This window comes from Curcuma longa, chromosome 19, assembly GCF_044706935.1.
Source record: "Curcuma longa cultivar G26 ecotype Majalengka, Jawa Barat chromosome 19, ITB_CL_G26_1.1, whole genome shotgun sequence".
Taxonomy (NCBI): Eukaryota; Viridiplantae; Streptophyta; class Magnoliopsida; order Zingiberales; family Zingiberaceae; genus Curcuma; species Curcuma longa.
In genome coordinates, this window is record NC_133879.1 from 3,568,133 (window position 1) to 3,592,902 (window position 24,770).

General features: G+C 37.8%; 2 protein-coding genes and 1 pseudogene across 2 annotated transcripts; 1 reads left to right on the forward strand and 2 right to left on the reverse strand.

Annotated features, from left to right (window-relative positions):
- The first annotated feature begins 18,568 nt into the window (after positions 1–18,568).
- LOC141812756 (PLASMODESMATA CALLOSE-BINDING PROTEIN 2-like) lies at positions 18,569–18,955 on the forward strand. The gene has a single exon (XM_074700751.1). It carries the CDS (start codon positions 18,569–18,571, stop codon positions 18,953–18,955), a length of 387 nt encoding a protein of 128 aa, XP_074556852.1.
- A 643-nt stretch (positions 18,956–19,598) lies between these two features.
- On the reverse strand, positions 19,599–22,145 carry LOC141812757 (protein ANTAGONIST OF LIKE HETEROCHROMATIN PROTEIN 1-like; annotated as a pseudogene).
- Positions 22,146–22,796: 651 nt separating this feature from the next.
- LOC141812758 (uncharacterized) lies at positions 22,797–23,936 on the reverse strand. The gene has a single exon (XM_074700753.1). It carries the CDS (start codon positions 23,934–23,936, stop codon positions 22,797–22,799), a length of 1,140 nt encoding a protein of 379 aa, XP_074556854.1.
- Positions 23,937–24,770: the final 834 nt, after the last annotated feature.

A 24,770-nucleotide genomic window follows, 5' to 3' on the forward strand; every position in this document is an offset into this window, starting at 1 on the left:
CACAGGAAAGCCTTGAACCGGGCTATCTAGAATCACCTTTACTAGAGGGCCACAACATAGGACTTCAAGGTCAATTGCCAACAAAGCCTGACGAGGTAGAGTTGGTATTTTGGTTAGAATCCCTACAAGGTGGTAAACATTGAGAGTTAGGGAATGAACATGAATTAGGGACTTCACCTAGCATGGATGTGAAACCGAAATCCTAAACTTATCCATCTCATCCATAAACCCCAAGCCAATCTCTCTCTTTCTGTCACATACACAACAACAATCCTCAACCCAACCGTTTCCTTTAGAGTCTAGATAACTATCTTAGTGACATCACTATAGCTAATACACAGTCCCTGTGGATCGATATCTTTTTATTACTTGACGACACCCGTATACTTGCGGGAGCCTATCACTATACAAGTGTTAGGAATTAAGGACGACATGGAGTGGATGATGGAAAATATAGGATGGATGGAATTCTTGAATTTTCGTCTTCCAACATACCCAAAAATTACTTTAGAGTTCCTTAGTTCCTTAGAGGTCCATTTCACTGATGATGGTAAAGAAGAGACGATAACTTTTAGAATGTTCAATGTTGAGTATACATGGACCCTAGAAGAATTTAACAACTATTTTGGAATGCCGAATGGATTAACTAGAAACTTTGACAGGAGATTTAATAGTACCAAGTTTTGGAAAATGCTTTCTAATTCTGAAGAACCATACGATCCTTCAAAGACTAAGGCTTCCTTGCTACAAAACCCAGTATTTAGGTATGTGCACCGTGTCATGACTAAGACTATATTTGCTAGAGCTGATAGCGACGGTGTAGTTAGAAAATTAGAATTGTATTGCATCTGGGTAATGTTGCATCAAGTCGAGTTTGATACTGGTTTCTACTTTCTACAAAACTTGATCAAAATCTCTAAGTCCTCTACTGGGGTAATAGCTATAGGAGGCCTTATCACTGTCATTGCTTCAGCCCTAGGTTGTGAATTGAATGAGTTAGAGGCTGTTCCAGGCAACACTAGAATTGATATTGATTCGTGCCTAGCGATGAAGATGATATGTAGGACCGAAGGGGGTTTTGGATTTAAATTGCCTGATGGATCTTCTTTTCCATTACCTCATCCAGGAACTACAATCAGAAAGGCCGAGAATTGGATCTTACATACCCCAGTACCTAGGCATTCCCCCTCCTATCATGAACCAAATTTAGAGCAAGGTCATGAACCTTCGTATCACCAAGAGACATCTTACCATGAACCATCTCACCCTGAGACTGAGCCTGCACAACATTCTTTTGCACATAGTAGGGAGGGCTCAGTTTATGATTTTTCTGAATTGCGTACCACCTTAGACACACTCCATGAAGAGCACTCTGAATACCAACATCAATTGGAGACTTTTGGTGCAATGACTCGGGAACAGAGTCAGGTGGTACAAGACCATTTTGCCAGGGCCGATGAGTTCTATTCTTCGGTGAACGATTTCATAGGCCATCAATACCAGGAGTGGAACAAAGAGGAGGAATTTAGGAAGGCCATGGATTTGACTCGCCAACAGGTTGCTGCACTTTATCAATATCATGAAAGCTTAGGCAACCTCCCTCGACTTCCTAAATTTCCTCCTAGGTAACTTCCTCCTCCTCCTCCAGACTACGGAGGAAGATGAATGAAACAAGTCTGGGGGGATATAAAAAAAAAAATTCTCTCATGTAAATAGTGTAAATAGCTTGCACTTTATTTTGAACTTTGCTTTCTTGTCATTTATTGCATAATCTGGGGCTTGATTATAATTTTCATGATTTAATGGTAATTTTTCTATTAATTTGATTTTAATTGATTTTAGGGCTCGAATTGGATCAACTCAAGCTCAACCGCGGTCAAATCGAGTCAAAATTGTCAAATTGATCGAGCTAACATGGAGGATATGACTTAGATCGAGCCCGATCAAAATTTCACAATTTTTCAAAACCCTAAGAAGCCCTAAAGCTCAGATCACACGTGCACCGTCGGATCAAAAACGGACGGCCCAGATTCATTGATTAATCATCGGTATATAAGCAAAAATTTTGAGAATGAACAGTGGCTGCGCCTCCACTGTTCATCGCCTTCCTCGCGCGTTTTCCCCTGCCCCGCGACGTATCAACCAGGCCAGCCCCTTCCAATTCTTCCAATTCTATCGTGTTCTCTGATCCTTGAGGAGGCCGGAACCAGTCCAGTGGGCAGCAATCGGCGGCTGGAAGCTCGACGCCGGAGAGGGTTTCATCGGCGCGGCACTCCCCTGATCTCTGAAATTCCGGCGAGTTACGGCGTCTTCAGCGACCAGAATCGGAGGAGGGGTTCTCCGAAGGTTTTGGAGCAAGATTGAGGGGCCTGAGACTTCACCGGCGTGAGGAGAGGAGCACCATTCCAGTTTGCAACTTCAGATTTTACCGGCGCACGACTCTATTGCCTGGGAAAGGGTTTTTCTCCGGGTTTTTTGGAGCTGTGGACGCTGGCACGAGCTCATTTGATTGCATTCCAGCTTCTTGAAAGAATTTCGGAGACTCTCGTGGTTAATGGCGGTTTGTTTGACACCAAACCGAGGAGCACGAAGAGGAGGAAGATGCGGATGCGTTTCTGAACATTTCATTTCTGAATTTGCAGTTTCAGAGTTTCTGAAAATTTGATTACTGCTCTTTCTTTAGTTTGATTTGATCAAATTTAGTTCAGTACTTGAATTCTTGATGGTTAATTGATAGTTTAGTGGACATGGGTATGGTTGATTGTTATTAATGTGCCTTTGCCCGAGACGGTCAAAGATTTAAGTGTGGGGGAGGAGGTGTTCTTTATCATGAAAATTTTTGAAAATTTTCAAAAAAAATTGGAGCTAGTTTTGGATTTAATGCTACAAGATTCTGGATCTTCAATTTTTTTGAGATTGACCTACCATTTGGACTGCAATTGAAGTGTTTCAAGATGATAAGTTGATCAGATTCATTTGAGAATGAAGAAAAAAAATGGAGGAGAAGAAAAAAAAAATTGAGAAGGGTGCCAAAACAAAGGAGTAATGTGCCAATTTTGATTTTTGAAGCTTCGTATGGATCGGTTTCGATGGCAATTGATTGATCTATATTTCTGGAAATGTATTGAGTTTGGAAAGCTAAAGAATTCAGATCAGAAGCTGCTGTGACAAATTGAATTCAGATCACTATTTCAATGGAAAGTGAATGGAAATTACTTCTTACTTAACCTGCTGTGCCAAATTATTTGAAGCTGTTTGAGCTGTAAATTGAGAAGCTATTGAGTGTAGAAATCAGTGAAAGTGGCTGATACTTGGTACAGGTCAACAAAATGTGTTTAAGTAAGGATGCTGAAATTAAAGGAGTATCAAGCAGGATTTTAAAATGAAGTGCTCCAGCTGTAAAGATAATTCAAAAAAAAAAAAAAAAAGAGAAACTGAATTTTGATAGCCCTTGCTGATAATAAGCTGTGAAAGGCACGAAATTTTCAAATGATGCTTTATTTAAGGCTAGAATCATAACAAATCAAGCTCAAATCCCCTCACAAATCAGATCTTGATACAGCAGAGCAAAAATTCAGATCAGCCCCAGATTTTTTCAGTTAAACTGGAATCAAATTCTAATGTTGTAGCAGCTGACTTCTCAGAGTTGAGGAATCAGATATTTTGATCAGGGACTGAAATCTAAAGAGCTGAAAGTTCTGGAAGGCAATGAAACAGCAGAAAAAAAGAAATCTGGAAATGGTTAAGTCCAATCTGAATTTTTGAAGTCTTGTTGATCTATTTTGATAGAACCTACTGAAGCCAATTCGATGTAAATCTGTTAAGTGTTGAAAGAATTGCCAATGGGGTGTAATTGAGAAGAAATCAGGCAGAGAATCATGTTGAAATAGGGCTTAAACTCAATGGAAACAGATTTGATGAAAAATCTGAACAAGCTGTTGAAAGGGTGCTTTATCTCTGATTAGCTTGTTTGCAACAAATCAATTGAAGCTCATTTGAAGAAGTAGGACTGAAGTATAAGGAGTTATTGGTTCCAATTCAGATTCGAAATGCAGCAGAGAAAAAGAAAAAAATTGCAGCAGAAAACAGAAAAGAAAGAAAAAAAAACAGTTTGGAAGAAGAAAAGAAAAAAAAAGGGTTTGTTGCTTGGATTGATTCTACAAGTCATTTGAGCTCAATTGAAGAAGTGGGATTGAAGTGCAATGACTGTTGGCATCAATTCAGATCAGAAAGAAAAATGAAAATCAGAAAAAAATCAGAAACTCAGAAAAAAAAAAGAGAGAAATGTTGAATATTTCAAGTAGAGTTTCAAGAAATTGATCGGTTGATGAACCACAGTAGAACCTACCCCATTTCAGTTGCTTACTAAACAACAAATTCAGATGTCAAACCTTCAAGATGCAGGTGCAACAGAAGAAAAGAAAAAAAAAATCAGAAGCTAACAATTTTTGAGTTTTCAGAAATGCAGTTTTGAGTTTTCAGCTGGTGTTCTTACAATTTTTACGGCACTGATCCGAATCTGGATTTCACGGAAATTTGCATGGCTATTATCCTCATCAATCAAGCTTCATTATGCAAAAAGAATGGAGGCAAAAGAGCAAGAAACAAGAGAGAAAAGCAAGATTTCGTTTTGAGAAAAAAAAATCAGTTTTTCAGCTCCATTTTTTCAGCCATGTTCCCTAATTTGCTGCTATTAATCCGAATCTGGATTTCACGAAAATTTTGCATGGATATTAGTGTTATCAATCAAGCTTCATGATGCAAAAAGAATGGAAGCAAAAGAGCAAGAAACAAGGGAGAACAAGCCAAATTTCAAATGCAATTTCAATAATTTTCAGAATTAAGCATGCAATGATACATTGAAATTGTGGTTTCATGTGAGGTGAATTTTGGTTCTGTTGATTGGATGCTATTTCTTATCTCTTGTGAAATCTAAATGTGAAAGAATTGGGCTTGATTCGAAGAAGAAATGCAAAATGGCACATTTGGGTGATGAAAAGAAAAGAAGAAGAAGAAAAGAGGAGTTTGTATCAAGAAATGGAACCTCAAAGAATTTTCATGATGATTGGTTGTCATTTGACTCAAAATTGTGAAAGGTTTCATGGATTTGAAGAACACACTTAAACAAATGGATACAAGAGAAAGCAAGAAGAAAAAGGGCAAGGGTTCATTGATGGCATTTAACATTTATACCCATGTCTACCACTTCCATTCACTCTTTTCTTGAAATTTCTTTTCTCTTGAATTTTATTTCTAAATTCCTATTTCATCCATTTCAGTTCATGATTCCTTTACATTTTCAATAAGCCTAGTATATGTGGATTCCAAATCATGAATGGTAGTGGAGAGTAGAAAACAAGCAAGCCTATGGAAATGCATGAAACCTAAGTGCTTGAGTGAGCTCCATCTCCTTTTTGATCATAAATTAGAATTAGGGTGAGAGCCACTGATTTATCTATTGAAAACAACCTCGTGAGATTCAGTGTGATGCATTTTTCTCAATTAGTCAAGAAGGGTGAAACTTACTATGCGGTTAACCAAATACAAGTCTAATCCATGGATTTAAGCTTTTGAGACTTTACAAGCTTAGATAATTTTCTTTTAATTGTTTCTAATCATGATTGAGGATGATCTAGGGGGGTACAATCCTAGTTTATTTTGTTGACTTGAGCGGGACGCTCAAGGGTAAGTGTGGGGGAATTTGATGAATTAGGGTTTTATTAATTTTTAATCGATTCAATTTTGGGCTTTTACATGAAAATAAATTATAAAATGAATCGATTTGATCATAATTGTCCTATATTGCATAAATTGAGGTTTGATTATAATTTTTATGATTTAATGGTGATTTTTGGCATTAATTTGATTTTTATTGATTTTAGGGTTAAATCGGATCCAACTCGAGCTCAACCGCGGTCAAATCAAGTCAAATTTGTCAAATTGATCAAGCCAACATGGAGGACATGACTCTAGATCGAGCCCGATCAAAATTTCAGAATTTTTTGGAAACCCTAAGACTGCCCTAAAGCTCAGATCAAGTTCTGACCGTTGGATTCAAAATCAACGGCCCAGATCCTTGATTAATCAGCGGGTATATAAGCCAAAAACCTTACCCGATGAACAGTGGCTGCGCCGCCACTGTTCATCGTCCCGCGCGCGCTTCCTCTGCTCCGCGACGTACCAAACAGGCCAGCCCCTTCCACCCTCTTCCAATTCCATTGTGTTCCTTGATCCTTGAGGAGGCGGAACCGGTCCGATTGGGTATAATCCGGCAGCTGGAAGCTGCGCGCGACGGAGAGGGTTTCTCCGGCGCGCCACTCCTCTGTTTTCTGCTCGTTCCGGCGAGTTACGGCGAAATCAGAAGCTGCGAATCGAGGAGGGGTTCTCTGAAGGATTTTGGAGCAAGATTGAAGGCATCAGCAACTTCATCGGCGCAAGAAGAAGGAGCACCATTCCAGTTTGCAACTTCAAAACAGCACTCTGCAGCGACTCTATTGCTGATTTCGGAGAGGGTTTTTCTGATTTTTTGGAGCTGTGGACGCTGGCACAACAACCAGCGATTGCATTCGAGCTTCTTAAAAGGATTTCCGATGACAGGGTCTCCAATTCGGCTTGTTTGACACCAAACTGAGGAGAACACGAAGGAAAAGGGAGGAATGGGATGCGTTTACTGATTTTCGTTTCTGCTGTTTCTGAACATTTCTGATTTCAATTGAATTTGCAGTTTTCAGATTGTGTTTTGAGTTTGATAATTAGTTTTGAGCAAATTTGTTTCTGCTTGCTGGTTTTCTGATTCTGTTTGATTTGATCAAATTTGAGTTCAGTATTTGAATTCTTGATGGTTAATTGATAGTTTAAGAACTTAGCTGTTTGTTCAAGTTGTTTAAAATTTTAGGTTTGGGTTTCAATTAGAAAATTGTAGTGATTAGTTAGATTGCATCTAGTTCCTTACTTTTTGATTCAATTTTCAGTTTTGCTAGGTTATTTCTTGTTTAAATTCAATTACTTAGCATTAGCAGTTTAATAAATTTGTTCCCTCACAATTTATTTGCATTGCATTTGCATACTTAGGAGATAATTTAGTTTAATTCATATTCCATTTTTTCATTTCATTGCATTTCATTACATTCCAATTTTTTTACATTTCATTTAAAAACACCAAAACCCCATTTCATATCGAAAAACCCAAAAATACGACACACCCAAGCTCGATTTAAACCAATTTTCTACTAGTCCTTGGAAAAACACGACTCGAGGCCCCTATACTTCATTTATTTGCATTTATCGTGGGTTTTCGATAAAATCTATAAATTCTAATTTGAAGCCCTATCGTGACACCTAGTTTAGGGCTTTTCAAATTTTGGCGCCGTTGCCGGGGAATAACTAGTAGAAATTGTTTGATTTTAGCTTGTGCATAGTTTTCATTTCTTTATTTCTATTTTTCTTGATTTGATTGTGTATCTACTTGATTCTTCATCATTGTTGGTTTGCAGGTGGAGTTTGATACATTGATTGAGAGGATGTGGTACGGAGACTCATTTTATCATCAGCAACCCTCTCAACAATTTCAACAGCAAAATCAACTCCAATTTCAACAAGTTCAGCAACCCTATCATCCTTATCAGCAAGATTTTCAGAGTGGACATCCTCAATATCAATTCCAACAACCTTATCAGGATTTTCAACAAGTGAACCAACAGTTTCAGTATCAAGAGCAGAATTTTCAACATCCATACCAGCCACCACAACAATTCCAGCAAAACTACAATGAGTTTCAGCAACAATCTCAAAATTTTCAGCCTCAATTCTCAAATTACCAACAACCACAATTTCAGCCACCATATCAGAATTTTCAGCAATTTTCCAACAATTTTGAGCAGCCTTTCCCATTTCAAGAGCAACAAAACTCAGTTTCAAACCAAGTCGACTATGGGAATTCCATTGAAATGATGCAACAAGTCTTACAACAACAACAAAAGAATATTTTGACACTACAAACCATGGAAAAACAACTTGAGCAACTTGTAAGCGACATGAACAAAGGGCTAGCTCAAAATTCAAATTTTCATGAAGAAATTCCAGCAGCTTCATTTCCAGCCCAAAACAGCCCTGAAATTGACTTTTCAGCATCTATTGATGGCCAAAGTTCAAAACCAAGCCCCTCCTTAGTTGATAATCCAATTTTGGCGGAAGAACATGAAGAAAACCGAATTTTTGAAGATGGAACAGCAGCTACATCAACTCAAAAATCAGTCCCAAATTCAACGAAAAATAATTCAGCTCAAGAGGAGGAACCAAGAGAGGTCGATTTCAGTTTAGATGTTGGAGAGCATGTTTTAGCCATTGATCTGGAGCCTACTTGTGACTTACATTCAGAGGGAGATGGCCAGGTGAGTGTAGGGGATTTTACTGTTCCCCAGGAATCACCACTATTGATTGATGCATCCGAGGATTCAGAGGATAAGTATGTGAGTGTAGGGGATTGCACTGAGCCCCATGGATCACTCATATATACTGAGCAGTCACAGCTTGAGATGAAATCTTTACAAGAACAATTGAAGATAGATGGAGATGTACATGTGACGACTGTTGATGATTTTGTTGGAATTAAAGGTGAAGAGAAAAGGGAATTGCAAATTCAAGAATTTAAAGATATATGGTGGGAAGCTTATGAAAACTCTAGATTTTGCAAGGAAAAGATCAAGAATCTTCAAGACAAACACAGAGTTAAGAAAATGTTGGGAATTGGTGATAAATTTCTTTGGTACAAATCGAGGCACAAATTGTTCAAAGGTAAGTTGAGATATCAATGGAAAGGTCCTTTTTGTATTATTAACGTTTTTCCCTATGGAGTGGTTGAGATTAGGGGCAAAGCAAAAGGACATACATGGAATGTTGATGGCCACCGGCTCAAGAAATTGTTTGAAAGTCAAGGAGCTAGAGGTGGATGGATTGGACAATATGGATATCTACCCAACTTGAAGGGGAGTTTGTTCCAACTTTCACTTCTTTTTCATTGTTAATACCATATGTTGCTTTTACTTTGCATTTTCAGTTTAAATCAGTAATAAAATTCATTTTCATGAGCATTTTGGATTTTGCATGCATGGTTTAGGGTAGGGAATAAGAACCTTGAAAGTGTACCCCCTAGGACCTCTTTATATCATGTTAGAAGCTTTTGAAGGAAAATTACATTTGATTGATTATTCTAGGATTTAAATCCATGGATGAACACTTTGGAATGCTTGCATGACCCTTAGTGATGGAACCTAGATTGATGAACTTGAGAAAATGCAATTTTTATACCTAGTGAGGTTAGCCATTTTGTGTGATGCACTTAGGTGATTGCCATGCTAGAACTTGCTTGTTTTCTTTCAAGGCTACAATATCTATGATGGGTCCACATTTATTTAGGTTAAAAAAAAATTTTCCCCCCATAAACCATCCACATTTATGCTTTATCCATGTTTAGCCATTTGCATTTGAAATTTTTCTTCCCCATTTTCGATTCACTTTTCATGCTTTCTTGGACATGGGTATTTTAAATGTTATTGATGTTCCTTTGCCCGAGACGGTCAATGATTTAAGTGTGGGGGAGGAGGTTTGAAATTTTTTGAAAAAAAAATTTTTTTTTGAGAAAAGAAGAGAAGTGTGCCAAAAGGGGAGTTTTTGTGCCATTTTTGAATTGTAGCAAGGTGCTAATGAGAATTCCATTGAAAGCAATTCAAGATCTTCATCATTATTTGATGCTATGATTTTGTGATGATATATGATGATGTTGATGTTTGGAAAGGAGTTGAAAATCAAAGTGCAAACAAAGTTCAATGTGCCAAAACAAAGAGGTTTGTACCAATTGCTTTTTGGAAGCTTCTTATGGATCATTTCAAGGGCAAATGATTGATCTATATTTGTAGAAATGCATTGAGTTGAAAAAGCAAAGAATTCAGTGGAAATCAGAGAAATCAAAGAAAAACAAAAGAAAAAAAAATGAAAAAAAGAAAAGAATTGTAAAAATTGGGAGTTGGTTTGGATTGTTTCAAATGGAATTGGTTGCAAATCAAAACATTGAAGAAGCAATTGTTGAATTGGAATGCAATGGAACTTGTGAAATTGAAGGATTTCTAGAAATGATGAGATTGAAAGCAAAGAAATACCAAGTGAAATTGAAAAGAAAAAAGAAAAAGAAAAGAAAAGAAGAATTCAGAATGAAGAGGAAAAAGAAGAATGAGAACTTTGAATTCAGAACTGTGGGTTCAACAAATGTTGCAATTGCATTGAAGAAGTAGGATTGGAAATACAAGAAACATGGATACAAACTCAGAAAAATCAGATGAAAAAAAAAAAAAAAAAAAAAACAAAAAAGAAAAAAAAAAAAAAAGAAATGATGAAGTTTCAAGAAGAGTTTCAAGAATCTGATCGGTGATGAACCACAGTAAAACCTACTTCATTTCAGTTGCTTTCTAAACAACAAATTCAGATGTCAAGTTGTCAAATTGCTGCTGCAACAAGAAGAAAAAAAAAAAAACAAAACAGAAAAAAAAAATCAGAAAAATCAGAAATTGCAGTTTTATTTTTCAGCTGTGTTTTGAGCAATTTTTACGGCACTGATCCGAATCTGGATTTCATGGAAATTTGCATGGCTATTAGCCTCATCAATCAAGCTTCATTGTGCAAAAAGAATGGAGGCAAAAGAGCAAGAAACAAGATAGAAAAGCAAGTTTTCGTTTTGAGAAAATCAGTTTTTCAGCTCCATTTTTTCAGCCATGTTCCCTAATTTGCTGCTATTAATCCGAATCTGGATTTCATGAAAATTTTGCATGGATATTAGCCTCATCAATCAAGCTTCATGATGCAAAAAGAATGGAAGAAAAAGAGCAAGAAACAAGGGAGAACAAGCCAAATTTCAAATGCAATTTCAATAATTTTCAGAATTAAGCATGCATTGATACATTGAAATTGTGGTTTCATGTGAGGTGAATTTTGACTCCTGAGGATTGGATGCTATTTCTTATGTCTTTTGAAACCTAAATGTGAAAGAATGGGGCTTGATTCGAAGAAGGAATGCAAAATGGCACGTTTGGGTGATGAAAAGAAAAGAAGAAGAAGAAAAGAGGAGTTTGTATCAAGAAATGGAACCTCAAGAGAATTTTGGTTTTTGATGATTGGATGTCATTTGTTAGCTCTTGTAAAACCTAAATGTGAAAGGTTTGAGCTTGATTCGAAAGGGAAACGCAAAATGGCACAATTGGGTGAGAATTGAAGTTAAATGAAGAAAGAAGAAGGAGCATGTATCAAAGGGAATGATCTTAGAGATTTGGATCAGAATTGGCTCAAGGATTTGAAGAACATACAGAAACAAATAGGATACAAAAGAAAGCAAGAAGAAAGAGTGGCAAGGTTCATTGATTTACATTTAAACATACTCATGTCTACCACTTCATTCACTCTTCTCTTGAAATTTCTTTTGTCTTAAATTTTTATTTCTACATTTTCTAATTCCTTTGTTTCACTCATTGATTCCTTACATTTTCAGTAAGCCTAGTATATGTGGATTCCAAATCATGAATGGTAGTGGAGAGTAGAAAACAAGCAAGCCTATGGAAATGCATGAAACCTAAGTGCTTGAGTGAGCTCCATCTCCTTTTTGATCATGAATTAGAATTAGGGTGAGAGCCACTGATTTATCTATTGAAAACAACCTCGTGAGATTCAGTGTGATGCATTTTTCTCAATTAGTCAAGAAGGGTGAAACTTACTATGCGGTTAACCAAATACAAGTCTAATCCATGGATTTAAGCTTTTGAGACTTTACAAGCTTAGATAATTTTCTTTTAATTGTTTCTAATCATGATTGAGGATGATCTAGGGGGGTACAATCCTAGTTTATTTTGTTGACTTGAGCGGGACGCTCAAGGGTAAGTGTGGGGGAATTTGATGAGTTAGGATTTTATTAATTTTAAATCGATTTATTTTGGGCTTTTACATGAAAAAATTATTTAATGAATCGATTTGATCATATTTGTCCTATATTGCATAATTTGAGGTTTGATATAATTTTTATGATTTAATGGTGATTTTTGGCATTAATTTGATTTTAATTGATTTTAGGGTTAAATCGGACCCAACTCGAGCTCAACCGTGGTCAAGTCAAATCGAGTCAAATTTGCCAAATTGATCAAGCCAACATGGAGGACATGACTCAGATCGAGCCCGATCAAAATTTCAGAATTTTTTGGAAACCCTAAGACTGCCCTAAAGCCCAGATCAAGTTCTGCACCGTGGATCAAAATCAACGGCCCAGATCCTTTGATTAATCAACCGGTATATAAGCCAAATTTTACCCGATGAACAGTGGCTGCGCCGCACTGTTCATCGGAGGAGCACCATTCCAGTTTGCAACTTCAGATTTTACCGGCGCACGACTCTATTGCCTGGGAAAGGGTTTTTCTCCGGGTTTTTTGGAGCTGTGGACGCTGGGAGCGCTGGCATTCCAGCTTCGAAAGACCTCGGAGATTTGATTGCATTCCAGCTTGTTTGACACCAGCAATTGGAAAGAAGAAAAGGAGGAAGATTCGGATGCGTTTCTGAATTTTTCATTTCTGAATTTGCAGTTTCAAAGTTTCTAATTTGGTTTCTTTAGTTTGATTTTGTTTGACACTTGAATTCCTAATCTTGATGGTTAATTGATAGTTTAGTTGTTGTTTGATGGTGATTTGTGTTAGAGGAGGAAGTGCGGATAATCCGTTTTTGAACTCATTTCACTATTCCGTGCCAAAACCTCCCCATGCCAAACCCTTCTCCATGTGTTACAAGCTAGCTAGCCCAACTCAAGCATCTTGATTGTATTTTTAGGGGTAGCTAACTAGTTCCAATTTATTGCAATGTTAAATCCCTTCAAATGCAATCTGAAATTCTGAAATTCTGAAATTACTGTTTGTATCAGTGGGTTTCAATTGAAATTCCGTTTAAAATAAAAACCCTTTGAACACCATTTGCCTAGCCAATGCATGAAGTTAGTATCGAAGTTTAGTTGTGTACCAAATTGGTTCTTTACCAAACCACTGTCCCGTGCCATTTCAATGCAAAGTATCAGCTTAATAGGTTGAGTTTCACATGAAAATTCTTTAGAGTTTAAATTGAGCTATGATTTCCTACAAATTGATGAAGCTGAACTTTGGATTCAATAAATGATTTAGAGCACCATTAGAATAGATTTCATTGTTTTGGTTTGAGTCGAATTGCATTTTCGAATTTGTTTTGAGGCATTGTGTCAATAGTTTCGTTTCTAGATTAAAAACATGCATTGTTCTTTAATCCATTGAATTTTGAATTACATCTTTTCTCCAAAACTCCAAAACCCATTTTTATTAGAAAACCCCAAAAAAATACGACACCTAAGCTCGAATTCAAACGATTTTCTACTAGTCCTTGGAAAAACACGACTCGAGGCCCCTATACTTCATTTATTTGAATTCATCGTGGGTTTTCGATAAAATCTATAAATTCTAATTTGAAGCCCTATCGTGACACCTAATCTAGGGCTTTTCACTAACTACGTCACACCTAACTCAAGCTGCTTTCTTGTCCTGTGGATTCAAGTTACTCGTACATGTATCCAAGAGTCTCATACTCTTGACATGTTATGCTTTGGCCAAAGACTTTTAGTAACAATCCGAACAAGCGGTCGTAGGGTATACGTCTCCTTTTTTCAAGGAGCGGTGAATCCTTTATGGGTTATTCAAACACCTTCAGACACTTCGACTTATACCTAATCATCTCAGATTCACACCTCCTCAGAGATGCTTACTTAAGATGTCAAAGTATAAGCCTCCGTTACCAAGGTGACTTGAATACCACAAGTCAAATGAAACTCGCACTTAAGTTGCATTGAGATCTTCATTGATATATGAATCGAACCATATGAAGTCTCATAGCAGGTCACTCCAATGAACTAGTTACCTTTAACCAACATCCACATTTAACTCTAACATCCAATGTTGACAGTAGTGAGATTAGGTACTTGGCTAACCAAAGAGTTCAAAACGTGCTAGTCTCGACAGAATCGATGATGTCCGCGCTCATCAATTCCTCGACTAGGGATAATTTCAATACGTTCATAATTACACGTATAGAGATGCTCACTAGTTGTGATCCAACCACAAATTCTCTCACGTTATGAATCGTATTGCGGACATTCAATATTTGAGATTAAGATCCGATCAAACACATATGGAATGTGCATTCAAATAGTGAATTGCTATTTATCTAATAAATAGCATAACCGTAAGGCGATTACCTTATGTCGCAATGATGCGACTATTTCATACATTTCTCTTATATACATTACATCATAGATTAGATATAAATATTAATTTGCATATATTTCATGCCATTATTTTTTCATATGGTGTCGTCACCAGCAAGAGGATACATATGTCTTACTATCACATTTTGACATTGCTCCTAGCATCACTTGGATTTGACATTACCGTAGGTGAAGTCAAACCAGCTAGTGAGTTTAACATGTTAGCCATTAGGAGTTTTTCCTTAGTTAGATTTATATATAGATGAGGATGGGGTTCTGTCTTGGAGATGGGGGAACCAACCTCAGCCACAGCTAGCTACAACCGCCGAGGAGGAGGACGACGATATTGACCTAGCTGACCTTCTCCAACTCCCTCCACCTTCACCTCCTATCATTCTGGAGCAGAGAGTGATCAGACTTGAGGAGTCAGTCCACAATATATATGAGTCAGTTACTTCCTGTTGAGATCGTCCCGGTGCAATGCGCATATTTACACATTTCGTAAATATGCGCAGTAGAAATAAACAAATAATTAAATTAATTATTATCACAACACGCGTATGCATAATAGGAAATAATAGGGTACAATGCATGACAGAAAATTAAAATTTACAGAAAACTTAATAATTCTGCACGTACCTTTCCGATAACATTTGAGCAGGATTGGTATCAATCGAGCGGTCCTCGTCGAAGTCCCGCCTCTACTGGTGATCCACGCTAAGCTTTCGTCTGGAAGATTTTGGAAGCTACGAATCGTGTCATCGTCTTCAGTACTAGCCGATGATCGATGACGATCGAATCGAGAGAATCCTTATTCCGGAAACCACGTAACAATGTTTGTCGCGATCGTTCTGGGGCTTTTTAACTATCATTAGAAATTGTATTCTCAGTGTAGTTTTCGATGGTCAACCATTGATCGCTGATTTGGGACAAATAATCGAAACCTTTTCGATGTTGATGGAACTTTTTCTGGAAGCTTCACAAGCTTCCAGGAATTAGGTAGACGATCATCAAACGATCGAGATAGATTGATAATGTCTGGATAATCTGTCCAATAATCGGAAACAATTTTCAATGACTACACCGAATTTTGACAACAAACCTAATACAATCAGATCCCACAAAACCAAAACAAGGACTTGAGTTCGGTTTGGATGAAGAAGAACAGTTCTTCTTCACCTTCCCCTCGCAGCCAGAAAACAGAGCTTCCAATCTACCCTCAGCGATTCACGATGGCTGCCAGGTTTTGCTCACCCGTTGGTTACAACCCAAGAGGAAGAAAACCATCAAATCCATCATCGCGATTCTAAGGTGGAAGCTGAAATCATGATCGGGCAGGAGGTGGGATGCCGGCGGCCCTCCCTGTCATCTCTTTGCGATTCTCAGCAGGAAGAAGAATAACTCGAAGAGGTGGCACGCGCAAACAGGCGCCGGCCAACAGCAAGCTCCGATTCCCTTCGATCACCCACGCGAGGCGGCACCCGCTCTGGAAGAAAACGTCGGCGTCAGTCGCAATGACCAGAGCAGGGGGCTTAGGGTTTCTCCTCGCTTATGGCCGGTGTGTGCTCGGGAGGGAGAAACACCAGCGTCGTAGGGTTTCGGGGAAGAGGATGAATGGGGCTTGCCACGCTGAGGAAGAAGTTGGGAAGCTAGGGAGAGCCGGGCGCAGGAGAGATGGGAGAGCGGCTAGCCTACGGTTTTGGAGCTCAATCCTCACCGGCAACATCAAGGCGGCGACGACCGTGGCAAACCCCCAGTTTCTGGTCGCGATCCCTGTTTTTAAAGGGGATCGCGACTCTGCTTCTCGCGTGGAGAAGAAGGCGGGCGATCAACACTGTAGCATTGAATCGGAGGAGAAAAACAAGCTGGGATTAGGATTTGCATTGAACCGGTCCGAGTTATTGTAGCGAACCGATTCACTTTTGGTTTGCTTGGTTCACTAACCAAACAAATTTCAATTTGACCTAAATCAATTTTGTTCATTTCGTCTTCCCAAGACGAAGCTTCTCAACATCCGTTCTGCCAAAACTTCTTCCATCACAAGTCAAACTAAGTTGGTTCAAAATCAAATCATTTGATTCACTAAGCAAACGACCTCTGATTTGAACGAAATCAGTTTCGTTCATTTCATCTTCGTGAGACGAGTTTCATCATTTTGTCCTATTGTCCAGTCCAATCAGATTTTATTTCGCTCATTCTAAGAATCTAATTCTCAAACTTATTTTAAGTTCTTCGGAGAATTTATTGTACGTGTGACCCAATAGGTTACCGGTTATGTTGGTCGTCCGTAATTAATCATTAATTACGGAACGATCATGAGTGACACCTAATAGAAATGGAGGGGGAACCCCCCTAAAATAAAATGCTCTATTATAATCGATATAAATAAATTAACCAGAAACATACATGAGAAAATCTTTAAGAGAATCGATGAAAAATTGTTGAGCAAGTTGTTATGCTGAAACCTTCTTCGAAGAACAACTAGTCTTCAAAGTTTGAGCAGCGTCAAAATTTAGATCACCTTTTAGAATTTACTTGATTACTCTTCTCAATCTTGTTGGTATTTTTTACTTTGTTGAAATCCCGTTCGATGATTTGTGATAGTATAGTTTACGTATTAAACAGAAAGATGTAAGGTAAGCATGAGGCTCATCATTATTATCTAGTCTTCAAAATTTGAGTGACATCAAAATTTAGATTATCTTTTAGAGTTTACTTGATTACTCTTTCCGTCGATATTTTTACTCTATTGAAATTCCGTGGCATTTTGTGATAGTATAGGTTCATGTAAAATAGGAAGAGGTTAAGTAAACACGGGTTTAACATTGCTATCTAAACCAATAAATGATTTTTTTAAATTAAAATGTAACTTAGATGCATTGAAAAATCGCAAATGAGGTAAACAGTTGAGGGAGAGATAAAATCGAAATCAAGTGCGCTTTTTGAGAATTACACTTTTTGAGCAAAATTAAACTTGGATGCACCCTTTGAAAATTGGCCGTATTAAAATTAGTTATGCACGTTCAAGATTAGTGAAGAAGGTTTTTCTTATCACCGTGGTAGAGTGCAAGGTCAATTCTACGATGATTAATGAAGGCTATGGTTGGTTGTGGAGTTTGAGAATAAGACAGATAAGTATTAGATTTTTATTAGTATATTTTCAAATAATATATAACATAAAAAATTATGATATTTTAAAATATACTAATAAAATCTATAATATAGACATCTATATTATTTGGACGTTAATATATCACTTCTTTAAAAAAAATATAAAATTTACATATCATGTCATGTATATATTATATTAATATTTCTTTTTTATTAATATATATTTATATTTATTTTAATATTAATATTAATATTTATTATTTAGGAATCAAATTGCCCATTCATTTATTTTTATTTTATAATAAATAAATAAATATATTTTTCAAGATAAAAGTCAGAATTATTAATTTTTTAAATATTATTCACTAATTACGATCAAAAAATTTTATATGAATATTATATTACTTATTGATATTAATTATAATATTATTTGAATAATATTTTAAAAAAATGATAAATCCCATTCAGTCTCGTGGACTCAATCCCTGGGGTGGCCGACCCGGTTCCACGGAAGTTTTCTTTGATTGCATTTCCTATTTAAAAGAAAATTCTTGTAAATACGTCATAGCTGAGAATCGAACCGTGAGTCCCTGGGTCACAATGATAAATCCCAGTCAGTCTCATGGACTCAATCCCTGGGGTGGTCGGTCCGGTCCCACGAAAATTTCCCATCGACCACCAGGGTAAATCGGGAAGCGCATACGGCGGCCAATCCAATGCCCAACATCCTTTGATTGTGTTCCCCATTTGGAAGAAAATTCTTACAAATATATCGTAGTTAGGGATCGAACTACGGGTCCTTGGATCACAACCTGAATGTCCTACCGTTGCACCATTGTTCCGGGGGAGCCATGGGTCACAATCATGCTACAATAAAGAACATCTCGCAAATTAATAATCTTTTAATAATTAAATTAGAAAATTTATACAATTTCATGACATTTAGGAATTCACAAAAGACAGAAGCAGCGATCAGTCAATGCCCACCGTTTGATTCAGTTTTCACGTCTCTCGAGATAGTCTGGCTCCGTTCAAAACGCGGGCCACAAAGCAAAAGACGAGAGCATGAAAGATTTGGCGTGTCCAAGGAAAAGTGAAGCACACTGACACCGCTCGCATCGCAGGCTGCTTTTTCCGGGAAGCAATTCTGAAATGCGGAGGTGGGCGGTGGAGATGGCGGCCGCGGTGGCCGTGATCGGCATACTGATGATCAGCAGCAGCTCGAGTAGGAGTGGGGTTGCAAGTGCAGCAGCTACATGGTGCATAGCTCGGAGCGGGGCGGGGGCGAAGGCGCTGCAAACGGCGCTGGATTACGCGTGCGGGTCCGGGGTGGCGGACTGCGCGCCAGTGCAGCCCAGCGGGTTGTGCTACCTCCCTAACACCCTGGCGGCCCATGCCTCCTACGCCTTCAACAGCTATTACCAGCGCTCCAACGCCGCTACCGGCGCCTGCGACTTTGCCGACACCGCCACCGTGACAGTCACCGACCCCAGTAAGATACTTCTCTCCTCTTCTCTTCTTGTTGTGTCTTGTCGGTGATGCTTTTTGTGCTTTTCATTTTTGGGTTTGTGCCGTTGGATTAAACGGTCGGTCCAAAAATATTGACGAGTGGAGTTGCCTCGAGATTGCGTCCCTACTTTGTTGCGTACGTCCCCTAGTCGGCAGCTTTGGCGATGGCATAGCTGCTGCGACGCACATTGGCTTTGCGTGCCATATGAGATAGGCTAGTATAAGAGCATCCACAATGCACAGGCGTTATAACGCCTTCCACCTCATTAAAGAGCATGGGACCCACTGCCACATACTCATTATAACATCATACCTTTTTCACCCACATTCCTATTAACGTTAATACTCATTATTTATGGGTCCCACCATCCACTCAATTATCTTAAAATTATATATATTAAATAAATATATTTTAAAAATATGTTTAAAATATTAATATTTATTATATTATTTTTAATAATAATCTTACTTTTAAAATAATAATTTTATTATTTTTAAAAAATAATATTAAAAAGTGGATGTGTCTTATGATAATTAATAAACGGTTAAAATTATAAAGTTGGAAAAATAAAATTTATTTAAAATTGACATATAATTATAAAATTGAAATACAACAATAACTTACAATAAACCACACTATGATGAAATTAAAAATAACATATAAAATACTAATTCACGGATTATTATTGTACAACCCCCAAATATGCTCAACTAAGTCGGCGCGAAGTTGGTGATGAACTTGAGTGTCACGTAGTTCAGAATTTGTTCGAAGATAATCTTGAAATCCTCGATTTGAGCCATGGATAGGTTGTGCGGGTTCGTCACCTTCATCATCGTACCAATTTGTCACGTGAGCTCCTTCATCCTCAACAATCATGTTATGCAAAATAATGCATGCTAACATGATTTGTTTTAACTTTTTCCTATACCAATAACGAGCTGGACCTCTGACAATCGCCCATCGAGATTGGAGCACCCCAAATGCTCGTTCGACATCTTTTCTTGCAGACTCTTGTCTTTCCTTAAACAACTTCCTCTTGGGATCCTCCGGGCAAGGAAAAGCCTTAACGAAAGTAGCCCACTCTGGATATATTCCATCTGTTAGATAATAACCCTTCGTATATGCAGTGCCGTTCACTGTGAAATTAATCTCCGGAGTATTTCCTTGCAAGACATTGTTGAATATGGGAGATTCATATAACACATTAATATCGTTACGTGAACCAGCGACTCCAAAGAATGCATGTCATATCCACAAGTCATGAGACGCGACCGCTTCAAGTACGATTGTTGATGACCCATACAAGAACGAAACTTTTACAAGCGGCCCCACGGATCGCTAGCTTCTTGTGTTTGTTTTCAGGTTCCATACAAAGGTAATTACAACTAATAAAAGCGGAATAACTTAGTCGTACCGTTCACCTTTGGATTGTTGTGAAGGATGTGGATGACCCCTCGATCTTCTGCTGTATTCCTCTTCTCTTCTCGAACGTTGTGTGGGCAACGATCCTTCGAGAATTTCTCCACCAGAATTCTCCTCTCCGATGGCTAGCAAACTTCCTTCCTTCTCTTTGTCTGGACAAAAAAGAAGAGGAAGAGGAGGTTGGCTGCCGAGAGTTTCGGCCACCAAAAGATTATTTCGTTTCGTGTCCCCAACCCTGTTGCAAGGGTCCTCTTTTATAGCCTTAGCCATCGGATAAACATGGTATGATTGAATCATAAACATGGTATAATTTGAATCATAAACATGGTATGATTCGAACAATCAGATCTGAGAATTTTGGTATGATTTCGGAAGTTACCTATTTGAACCGAGGTGTTTAATCGATCAAGAAATCGATTAAACATCGTTATTTTTCCTCATTAACGCTGGTAATCGATCAGGTGATCGATTACCAGGCTGGTAATCGATCACTTGATCGATTACCTGCCTTCGTAATGGAAACTTTGGTAATCGATCAGGTGATCGATTACCAAGGTGTGTAATCGATCAGGTGATCAATTACACTGCTTTGTATTGGTTCGAATGCCTAGTTTCTTCACGAATTCATCCAAGATGATTTTGAGGATTTTCAGAGACTACAGCAGGGACCTAGAGGAGGAATTAGTTTTGGTCTCCCGATGGGTTTAAGCTTCCCATGTTCTTCACTGAACACATAGCTTAAGTCCATCAATAATAACTCATTCTACTAGAGAGTTATTATTGCACTACCACACCAATCTCATATTACAATATGGGCTCCTTCTTACTATAAGTACATTAATCTCCCTGTGTTTAAGATATCGTATGTCCGTCAATTAAATGAGTTACTGACAACTTGAATTTAATCAACTTCTAATCCAAGAGTAGTACCACTCAACCTTATTATCATGTGGACAAGGTTCACCTGCAGGGTTTACATGATAATCCTTATGAACTCCTCAAGGGGACATCATCAGTCTAGATTATAAGACACAGTTTCCTTCTATAATCAACAATACACCATGTACATAATATTACTTCCCAACTCATCGGGCCTGTTGATCTATCGTTGTAAATCTCACTCTTTGATGAATTAAAGAAGTACATACTAAGTACATGTGTTTGTTATTATATCAAGATTAAGAGCATGTACATCTATAATAACAGAGGTTTAGTTCGATTATATAGTCAGTATAAATCGAACAATCCTCAGATGATCCTGCTCAATACACACTTAGTGTACTAATGTAATTCTATAATCAAGATAGACTAAGACCAAATTATACTACAACCACTCCAATGGTTTGTCCAATCCATTTTGGTTGTGAACACTGTTTATAGTCCCCTTGTAAATTGACCTTTCCAAGCAACTGGACAATTTTTTCATTTCCAGTGCATGCAATCAAGGCTACCCAACATGCCAGGGAAGCCGTGTCTCTCATCATGCATTTGAAGAAGACGCTGAACATCATCAGCATTTGGCCTTCTTAAGTACCTATCACCAAATATTTCAACCACATATTTGTAAAACTTGAAAAGGCACCTGATGGCAGTTGATTCACCCATACGTAGGTACTCGTCAAGATGGTCGACGGGGATTCCATAAGCCAATTGACGAATCGCAGCGGTGCATTTTTGTAGTGGTGACAATCCTTTTCTTCGCACAGCATCGTCCCTATGTTGAAAAAATGCTGAATGATTCTGTAATGCATTCACTATGCGAAGGAATAACTCTCTTCGCATTCGAAATCGTCTTCGAAATATTTCATCGTGATACACCGGGTTTATAGAGAAATAATCATTGACGAGCCTCTCATGCCCGGCTTCACGATTTCTTTGGATGAACCTTCTTCTTTTGTGTGCGTCCCTCCTTTGATATGCTTCCATAAGTTGTTGGTGTTGTTGAAGAACCAATAACATTAGTTCTTCACCCGGATCTTGCTCATCGATTTCAACATGGACTTCGTCTTCACTTGTCGAGCTGGAACTTGAGCTAGAGCTACCTGTAGAATGAGACATTTTTAGAGGAAACACGTTTTAGTATATGTGTTTGAGAAATGGTATGATAGTCGAATGAAAATCTCGTAGCACAATGTGTCTATATATATTGTTTTCCTCATGCAACGGCTAGTTGGAACGGCTAGTTTCAACGGTTAGTTTACAACGGCTAATTTGTAACGTTTAATTTGTAACGGTTAGTTGCAACAGCTAGTTTCCAAACAGCTAGTTTAATTTTTTTTCCAACGGCTAGTTTGCAACAGCTAGTTTCCAACGGCTAGTTTACAATGACTATTTTGCAAAATTATAATAATTGAAAATCACATTAATCGAAATGAGAAATACAATAATTAAAAATTACAATCACTCGAAAATACAATAATACTAGAAAATGAATATTGAGTAAACAATTTAGATATTCCATCTCGCCCTAATATCCTGGCATAGACATTCATGTATGATAAGCTGCTCCTTTGTCATCTGCGAGGTGTCTTTGTTCAATATTTTGTACTCCTTCAACTTCAAGTGACGATTCTTAGCTTCAGATTTGGACAACGCAGCTTTTGCCTTAATCTCCTCTACTTCGAGTTGTTTTTGCTTCAGATCGACTTCGGACTTCTTCACGCTTGTGTACTCAGTGAACTTTGCGAAAATATTATTGTAGTTTATTGCCAGATCCTCCATGGTCGATTTTACTTTCTCTTTTCCCTTTCTTTTTGCTGCCTTCTGTCCCATTGGACGAGTATCTTCATCATCCAGGTCTATACTCACATTTTGGTTGGAAGAGGTGTTGCTTGCTCCTGACTCTGAGGTCCTCGTCTTCTTTGTGGCCACAAAGTGATCAGCAGACTGTGGAGTAAACATTGGACGGTCTTTGACAATTCTCCACACATGCTCAAGATTGAATGCAACGCCATTGTTTTCGGATTGATATTTTTCGTACGCAAACCTCAATATATCTTCGTCACTGTGACCACTTCGATATGAACTATAAACACTATTGTAATTTGCATTGAATCGATATACCTTCTTTTGGATTGTATTGTGCCAATGTGACCGTATAACATTTGCACTTCTGGTCTTTGAACCTGAGGGACGATTCTCATTGTAGTAGCTTGCAACACGTCCCCAAAAAGCATCCGCCTTTTGATCATTGTCGATTATTGGATCATCACTGATAGTGACAAAACTTCTCGCTAAGACCTCGTCTTCAACCTTTGTCCAACTTGAACGCTTTCTTGTACCCTCAGCATTTGAAACCACTTTTTCAAAATTGACCACCTCAATTGGGGATTCCCGGTCGGAAAGTTGAGTCTCCGGGACAAAAGTTGGAGTTGCAGGTTCATTCGACATTGGAGGAGTGAAAGACATACCAGTAGTGTGTGGGGTACCATATCCATGAACAACCGGCGGCGTGAAATACGGATGACTCATATTTTGCCAATATTCGGCTGGAAGCGGTTGATATGGACTTCGAGGGGCATAATTCGGATGATTCAAAGAATTTCCAAAACCTTGGAAATTTTGAAGATTTTGTGGAGGAAATGACATATTTGGAAATGGATATGAGTATTGATAATTTGGTGGAATTTGTGGATTTTGGGAAGATGAATATTCTTGCGGGCTGTTTGTAGAATTCAAGAAATTTGTAATAAAAAAAATCCTATTATTTTCATCCATTTCGAATAGAAAATAAGATTGTAGGGACTTTAAAAAATAGATGGGGAGAATATTTAGAGAGTAGAATTGGAGAGTATAGTGAGTTAGAATGAAAATAAATATGTACACATTGGTAGATATTTATAGACAAAATTTTAAAAATTAAAACTAGCCGTTAAAAAACTAACCATTTTATTTAATTTTTAATTTTAAAATTTATAATTTTTTAATAAAAATTAAAACTAACCGTTAAAACTAACCGTTTAATAAATATATTTAAAAAATAAAAAAATAAAAAAAAAAAAAATGCATGCGGGGTGGGCCAGGCTGGCCCACCCCGCAACACGTTTAACGTGTTCAAAGTATTGAACGCGTTAAAGCACGAAGAGGAGGAAGATGCGGATGCGTTTCTGAACATTTCCATTTCTGATTTTCTGTTCTCATTTCTGAAATTTCAGCTTTCAATCTTTCTGTTAACTCAGATTTTTAATGACTTTGTGAATTTTGGCATTAGGATGATGTTTAGCTTGTGTTTGAATTTAGAAGTGTTTTAGAGTTTGATTAGTTGAGTTTTATCCTTTCCATTGCCATCTTCATTACTGATTGTCTGATTTCGGTTTCAAAACCCACTGTTCAGTGCCATATTCTTCAGTCCGTATCAGGTGTTAAGGATGTGCAATCTTATGGTTTGGTTTGATGTTAGCTTAGTGACTAATGTTGGTTAAA

What these genes read in the sequence shown, in the direction of transcription:
- LOC141812756 (XM_074700751.1), top strand. Translation starts at nt 18,569, where the DNA reads ATGCGGAGGTGGGCGGTGGAGATGGCGGCCGCGGTGGCCGTGATCGGC.
- LOC141812758 (XM_074700753.1), bottom strand. Translation starts at nt 23,936, where the DNA reads ATGTCATTTCCTCCACAAAATCTTCAAAATTTCCAAGGTTTTGGAAAT.